This window comes from Phaethon lepturus, unplaced genomic scaffold, assembly GCF_000687285.1.
Source record: "Phaethon lepturus isolate BGI_N335 unplaced genomic scaffold, ASM68728v1 scaffold25005, whole genome shotgun sequence".
Classification (NCBI taxonomy): Eukaryota; Metazoa; Chordata; class Aves; order Phaethontiformes; family Phaethontidae; genus Phaethon; species Phaethon lepturus.
Genome location: NW_010542991.1, coordinates 19,734 through 27,012, shown reverse-complemented (window position 1 = coordinate 27,012; position 7,279 = coordinate 19,734). Strand labels below are relative to the sequence as shown.

The following is a 7,279-nucleotide window of genomic DNA, read 5'->3' as shown; positions in this document are numbered from 1 at the left end:
GGCTTGTGGGATGGGCCCAGGGATGGCCACAATGCTCGGTGTGGGCCTGAGTGATGTAACCAGGCCTGGTGACGGCCATGGAGTCCCAGTGTGAGCCCGGGGGACATACCCCATCCCGGAGACAGCCACGACATGATGATGCAGGCGGGAGGCACATACCTTGGTCTAGGGATGGCTGCCGTGCCCCTGTGCGGGCTCTGCGCAGGGATGGGACGCGGTGTTGGGCCTCAACGATGGTGCGGGGGCAGCCCCACTGCCTCGCATGGAGCTTGGGGCTTCGTCCTAAGGGGCACAAGGAGACGGGAGTGAGCGGAGGCAGCAGCAGCAGCAGGGTCCTCTCCCAAACAGCCGCTCTGGACCCCGGAGGTGAGTGTGATAGCGAGGTTGTCCCCATCCTTCCTGCAGGAGCTCTCGTTTCCCCCATCACACCCAGAGCAAAACCGTGCCGTTGTCGCCTTGCTTCAATACAGAAAGGTTTTTTTTTTTTTTTTAAACCCTGAAAGTTTAAAAATACAGTGTTAGACCCTTTCCTGAGCCAAGGCAGCAGAATGGGAACAACAGGATTAAGTTTTAAGCCCTCCATGACACGAGTTTCATGGCGTTGTGGTTGAACAGCTGAGTAAAACCGGAGAAATTTGTTTTGACAACAACACCTTTTAAAAATGACACTTTACACACAAAGGTGATCCAGGGATCTAAAACAACTGCTCTGGGGGACTGCTAAGCCCGCAAGCTTGGCATCCTGGTGTCCGCTGGTGGGGAGGGAGAGTCCTCCCTTTTGCCCGGGTGTAAACCGCTCCTGAGTCAGTTTTCATTGTGGGAACATGCCACGTAACGCTGACATTTCCACCTCTCCCCATTAATCCCTTTTTTAAACCCGATTCTGGTTAACCAGATGCTTCTCCCACTAACATGCCCATCAAAGGCAGCAAGCAACAAGCAATAAATAACTTAAGATAACTTATCTGCCGTCAAATCAGGGATCTCCACCCTGCGAGTGGGTGAAGATGAAGGCGTACCCGCACACTAAAAAGGTCACAGAATAGTTGCGCGTCAGCTCGCCCCATCCAGGGGATGCTCAACAATAATCGCACCAAAGACACGTGCTTTGCCGATCAAAGCACCACGGACATATTTACATTTCAATAAGGCCTGAACAAAGAGATGTGCGGGCCCATTCCCCTCTCTGCTCTGCAGGAAGGCTGAAAAGTTCTGTATTTCCAACGCGGTAAGAACTTCCACGGGTGGTTTTTGAGCCTTCAGGTTTATGACTCCATTAGAGAGAGGGTTTAGCTTCGCGCGCCCACTCTCCTGAGATCTTCCGTGGAGAGGGCAGGCTTAAACATGAGTGATCCCAGCTCTCTCGTCTCCATTTAGGCCCCTGGATGGTGCCTTTCACTCAGGTTTAGCCAAACTCTCCTGCAAAAACCCAGCAAAAGTTTGAGTGTCAGCACGGTGCCCATCAGTTTGCATCGTGGCATTCCAAGATGGTTTCTTGCGCAGATGGCGAGCGGGTAAGCCATTCACACGCCCGAACGGGGAGGCAGGTGAGCTGTTGCTCCCCGTCCTTTCCTTACTGGGCTTGCATGGCTTTTTATTCCGCTTGGTAGCCAGAAATAAAAGGTTAGAGGGAAGAAAAGCCCCGGGACAGGCATCTCCCCAGCCTCAGAAGCCAGCCGGCAGTGATGTCCCTTCCAGCGAGCAGCTTTGGCAGCTCTCAAGAAATTCAAGAAGGGGTTTTCTTCTTGAATACAGACCCCTGAGCCATTTTCTTACAATCCTCCTGCCCGAATTCCCTTCCCTAGAAGTGTGGTTAATTACTGAGGGTGGAGCCCTGCCTATGCGCCTGATACCGCACATTTGTGTGTGTGTTTGCTTTCGGCCCCGGGGTTCTGCAGGGAAGATAGCAGCTTTTGTTTCGTATCTCCTCCGGTTTTCTGCCTCCCTTGTGCCTTTGTATCATGTCTCAGTTATGGTGATTAAATAAACTGTATTGGAAAAGCATTACGAGTCGGGTTTCCATGGTGTTAACAGCCTTCTCTGCTGATGATTTAATTTCACCGAGCCCTTGCCAACGCACTCCTGGAGTCTCCCATGCCTCAGGGGCAGGACAGGAAAACTACCGACCCATGAAACGGGACCTTCACCTCCGCTTGCCCTTCGGCGTGGCCGGATTTGGGTTGTGGACATGGATTTTGGGAGGGTGGGAAACGGCAAGGGAAAGACGCAAGAGAAGCCAATTCCTAAGGTCGCAGGGTTGGTAGAGAAAAAAGAGAAAGCATTCCTTAAGTTTGTAGGGTGGGGGAGCTGGCGAAACCAAGCACCCACTCGAGACGGCTCGAACAAGGATGCAACGGCCTCCGCCGTGCCAGCTCCACACCTCCTGGACGCAAACCCAGGCGTCTCTCCAGCCACCTGACCCCAGGACGGTGTTAAAACCACAGCCCAGACACCGACTGGCCTCATCCAGAAGCCGCGTCAGCCCGAGGCAGAGACAGCTTCGTGCCCAGCTGATGGGCAGAAGCGAGATGAGAGAGGGAGCGGCGCGGGTGGCACACCGCTGCGGGGCAACTCCTGTTTCTTCTAAAGGGGAAGGATGGGAACCTTCTCCTTTACGGAGTCGAGAGCGGCTCTGGGATGAATAGCGCCATCAGCACAGATAGAGGAGGGGGTGGACCTCGCCATCTATATAAAGCAAACCCGCTACGCCAGCAGTCTCGGCGCCACGAGGTCCAGGCGGGGTAAGGAGAGGGGGGATTTTGTCGCTGCCTTATTTCGTCGGGCGGCGGTGGGAGATGGTGGGAGATGCTCCACCAGCCCTGGGCAGGACAAGCCCTGCGGCCCTGTACACATCCCTGCCAAGCGCCGCATCCCAAAACCGGAGTCAAAAGGCCCCGTGGGGCCTCAGCTGTGTCCCCTCGAGCACGGTGGTACCTTCACAGTGCTGTATATCCACGGTGACACTAGCATCACCGTGCGGTGCTGCCAGCGTGCATCCGACCGGCTCCGTGCCCTTGGCGCAGGGCAGCACCCGTCCTTCCCCCGGGCTGCGGCTCACCGCAGTTTCCTCCTCCAGGGCCAGCCTTGAGGATGAAGAATCTCATCTTTGCCGTCCTCTTGGCTTGCGGTAAGTGCCCCGGTTTCACCGGGCCAGGCCGGGATCTCGTCTGCGTGGCAAAAAAAGACCTACAAACCCAGAGTCTTTGTGCATGATTCAGGTTTTTGTTTTAAATTTTGCAAATTTTGTAGTTTCTCTCTAATGCTTTCGCGTAGCACTGCTGTAGTCCCAGAGGTCTTCGTGACCGTGAGGCTTTGGCATGCTCCATATTTATTTTATGAGGCCCTGGAGCCTGTTGTCACCCACTTTCCTGCCTGTGCCAAGCCCAGGACTGATCCTGGCAATGCGGCATTGCCGGCTGCAGGACGCAAGCGTGGCACAGCCTGTACAGAGAGCAGTGATACCTTCTGCCAGACCAACTCAGGTAGCTGCAGGAAACCAGACATAATCCTGAGGAGGTTTTTGGGGGCTTCTCGAGGTTCACATGCCTGAAAGCATGTATTTCCCGCAACGCCAGACTTATTTAATTCCCCTGCCCGGTGCGAGGCGTGGGGAGTGCTGCCTGCCTCCTCGCTGCGCGCTGGTGCGAGCCCGTCCCTCTGCCCCTCCGCAGGGCTGCTGCCGGCGGCTTGCGGCAGCGTTTTGGAGCTGGAGCAGATGATCAAGTCGACCACAGGGAAAAGCGCCCTGCTCTCCTACAGCTGGTACGGGTGCTTCTGCGGCATCGGGGGCAGAGGGACCCCGGTGGACTCCACCGACTGGTGAGTACCTGGAAAAGCATCGCCACTCGCCACCCGGGTGAGGGTTTGCTCCCTAAAAAGCTCCTTGCCGGCAGCCTGTTGGCACCGGTGTGCTCCGAGAAGGGGTTCTGCACCGTTCCGCAGCCACGTCTTGCTGCTGCCTTCTCACCCCCTTCCTCGCGGTTACCTTAAACGTGAGGCTGGGCTTTCCTTTACCTTCCAAATGCGGTGAGGGAGGGCTTGGGGGCAGCGGTGCGAGACGGTGTCTCCGCAGGTGCTGCCATGCCCACGACTGCTGCTACAAGAAGCTGAGAGAGGGCAAGTGCAGACCCCTGATAACCCCCTACCACTTCGACGTCGCCAATGGAGACATCGCCTGCGGTGAGTACCGCTGAGCGGGACGGGGGTCCCACGGAGGTGGGGAACCAGCCCCGCTCCCAGGACCCCACAGGAGGGCATCCTCCCCCGGGGAGGAAACCAGCCTGATGCCCGGTCGGGTGCGTACAATAAATGAAAGGGCACCACAAGGGACGCAGGCAGGTTGGAGAGGACGAGCACCACGGCACGTTTCTTCACGCGCTTCCCCCGGGCAGCTCCAGGCGTTGGGGGTGCTCCAAGGGGACCCCGTGGCCGATGCCAGCTGGAAAAGCCACTGCAGAGCACCGTGTTTTTTCCCCGCAGGTAATGAGCAGAGTTGGTGCAAGAGAGAGACCTGCCTATGCGACAAGGCGGTGGCTTCGTGCTTCGCGAGCACTTTGCATTCCTACAATAAATCCTACCGCTTCTATTTCAAGATGAAATGCCGAGGAAGTAAGCTCCAGTGCTGAGGAGAAGAAAGCTGCACCCAAGTTTGCAGATTTTGACTGGCTTTCCCCATTGCAATGGCAAGAGAAGCCTGACGTGGAGGCTGAACAGAGCCGGAGCCAGCACGGCTCCCCGCAAAGTGATGCTCGGGGCGAGGAGGGACACGCACACATTACGGATGGAAATCCCCCAGTTCCCAGAAAGACACATCAGCTTCCATTTTTTTGTCCCTGCCCCCTCTCTTTTCTCTCTTGATTTCATTTCCCAGCAAAGATAATGAAATAAAAAATATTCAAAATGGTTCTCTGTGGTGTTTTTCTGTAAGAGCCACTGAGATTGAGGCACTGCAACGGTGGCCTCTGGGCTGCTGAGTCTGGGGAGTGGTTTTGCATCTCACAGCTTAGCTACACCATCTGCCTGACGCCCCGATATTCCCACCGTCCCGACAGTGGCTGTAATTCGCAGGTCTATCCCGCTGCGGAGCAACATTGTTGGATCCCCAGCTACGGATGAGCACTTTGCATCGAGAAACGGGGACAAATAAATGCCACCAAGTAAAACTCCCTGGGGTTTTGTTAACAAAATAATTCCCCAGCGGCGAGCCCTGATGGCAGTTGGGTTTTTTGGCTTCTCCCAACACCCTTTCCCACTAGCTGAACGCACGCCCGGAGCTAAAACGAAAGGGTGCATTAAGGGGCAGGCAAGATAGAGCAGAAAGATGTTTTTATATGAATAATGGAAGTGAGAAAATGTGGGAGATGATTTGAGACCCTCCTCTGGCACGTATGTAAAAATGGTGACCAAAATTAAGGCTAAGGAATAGTTATCTGCAGAGGAGGGAGGATTTCAAAGCCTCGTCCATCCCAAGGCAGATGCTAATTTAGGAGGACAGTTAAGTTGGGGACTAAATGGTTTCTCCATAAGGGAGGAGTTCTGCATAGGGGTTGCAATGAGGAGGTGGAAAATCATACAGAGAGAAATAAAGAGAAGCTGCATTCACTCGTCCCAAAACATCCATTTTGCTTCACTCTCCTCCCATGGCAGGTGAGCGTTTAATCATCCAGTATCTGCGTAACCCCGTGTTCCTGGGAACTGCGCATTTGCCTATATGTTACCCATATACGTTTCCCAAAGAACCGATAACTCGCCCCAAATCACCTTTGCAGCGTGGCAGAGGGACAGCTCCCAAAGCCTACGACCCCTCGAAAACCCCAAACCCGCTTCGTGCGCGGCTGCCGGGACGCAAAAGCTGAATCAGGGGCTGTTCGTTCCCCTCTGATACGGCACCGTGGTGCTGGCGAGGGCAGAGAAAAAGGCCCTCGGGCATCTCTGACCGGGGGCAGAGAGCTTCCTCCTGGGGCTGGAAATGATACTGCTTTGCCAGCTCATCCCGCCCAGCGCCAGCCCCCGTGCACAGGGTACGGAGCCGGGGCGTTGGGGGGGATTTCTTGCATTCCGGTAAAGGGGAAGGACAACACCGTCTCCTTTGCCCAGTCAGCAAGATCTGGGGGAATGAGTGTCCGACAGCGGAGAGCAAACCCTATATAAAGCAAGCCCCGCCGGCTGCAGGGCCCTGCGAGCATGCGGCGGCTTTCCCGAGGTAAGTGGGGATGGAGGAACGCTTTTCCTCGCTTTCCAACTTTAACCAGGAGTCACGAGCGAGGCCCGTGCCGGGAGAGCGGGAGCAAAGGAGAGGCTGCCTGAGATGCCAGCCCAGAGGCAGAGCGGCGGGCTGCAGCCCTCGAGGGCCGACCGTTCCTCCAACTTGTCTTCCTTTCCCTTCATTTTGCTTTTTCCCCCCCCCTCCGCCGTCCGATCCCATCCCCGACGCAGCGGCGCTTTGTGCCGAAGCGATGGCGACGGGCGCGTCCTCGCCCCCCTCATCTCCCCTAATCCCCGGAGGCGGGGAACATGTCTGCCCCAGACGAGGCGGGAAGTTAAAAAGAAAGTGGTTGATATAACGGGGAAATGGTTCGGTTTCCTCTCCCAGGGCTGTCCGAAAGATGAACTCTCTCCTGGCCTGCGCTGTGCTGTTTGCGTGGGGTAAGTGCCCTCGCTGGGGTAAGTGCCCTCGCTCGCACCAGCCCCACGGCTCTCCGTGTGGTTATACCCGTGGAAATTGGGACCGGGCTGGTGATTTCTTAACCTTTCCCCATCACCACCCCTCCCAAAGACCCACCAACTCTCCTGCACCGAGTGGGGAATAAGTTTCCTCTCTGTTGCATCTACTCGTTTTGAAGACATCGCCCCCCAGTTTGGGGGCTGGAGGGATGGGGATGCTGCCGGGGAGCCGGGCGTGAGCCCCACAGATCTCCCCCCCCAGGCTTGTCCGCGGCTCACGGGAGCCTCTGGGAGCTGCACAAGGTGATCACGAAGGCGACGGGGAAAAGCGCTTTGCTGTACTACTCCTCCTACGGCTGCTACTGCGGCCTGGGGGGCCAAGGGCAGCCCAAGGACGCCACGGACAGGTAAGCGCCCGCTTCAAAATCCCCCTGCTCCAACGCATCCTCGCACCGTTTCAAACTGGGGGGGGGGAACCCCCCAAAACAACCCCCAAAGCCACGAGCTCCCCTACAGATGCTGCCAGCTGCACGATATCTGCTACGCCAACCTCCTGAGCTACCGCTGCGATGCCAAGACGCAGGGCTACCGGTACGGCTGGCGACGGGGCGCAGCC

General features: G+C 56.5%; 2 protein-coding genes across 2 annotated transcripts in view; both read left to right on the top strand.

Annotated features, from left to right (window-relative positions):
- The first annotated feature begins 3,090 nt into the window (after positions 1-3,090).
- Positions 3,091-4,625, top strand: LOC104621684 (phospholipase A2, membrane associated-like). The gene is made up of 4 exons (XM_010288229.1): positions 3,091-3,127; positions 3,672-3,819; positions 4,073-4,179; positions 4,480-4,625. Exons 1-4 carry the CDS (start codon positions 3,091-3,093, stop codon positions 4,623-4,625), a joined length of 438 nt encoding a protein of 145 aa, XP_010286531.1.
- Positions 4,626-6,605: 1,980 nt separating this feature from the next.
- LOC104621688 (acidic phospholipase A2-like) overlaps positions 6,606-7,279 on the top strand; it is a 2,105-nt gene continuing 1,431 nt past the window's right edge. The window contains exons 1-3 of the mRNA XM_010288232.1: positions 6,606-6,645; positions 6,926-7,070; positions 7,180-7,254. Coding sequence (XP_010286534.1) covers positions 6,606-6,645; positions 6,926-7,070; positions 7,180-7,254 — 260 coding nt within the window. The remainder of the gene's footprint in view (positions 6,646-6,925; positions 7,071-7,179; positions 7,255-7,279) is intronic.

What these genes read in the sequence shown, in the direction of transcription:
- LOC104621684 (XM_010288229.1), top strand. Translation starts at nt 3,091, where the DNA reads ATGAAGAATCTCATCTTTGCCGTCCTCTTGGCTTGCG. An exon ending in TGCCGTCCTCTTGGCTTGCG is followed by an intron (nt 3,128 to 3,671) that starts GTAAGTGCCCCG and finishes GCCCCTCCGCAG; the next exon opens with GGCTGCTGCCGGCGGCTTGC. An exon ending in CAATGGAGACATCGCCTGCG is followed by an intron (nt 4,180 to 4,479) that starts GTGAGTACCGCT and finishes TTTTCCCCGCAG; the next exon opens with GTAATGAGCAGAGTTGGTGC.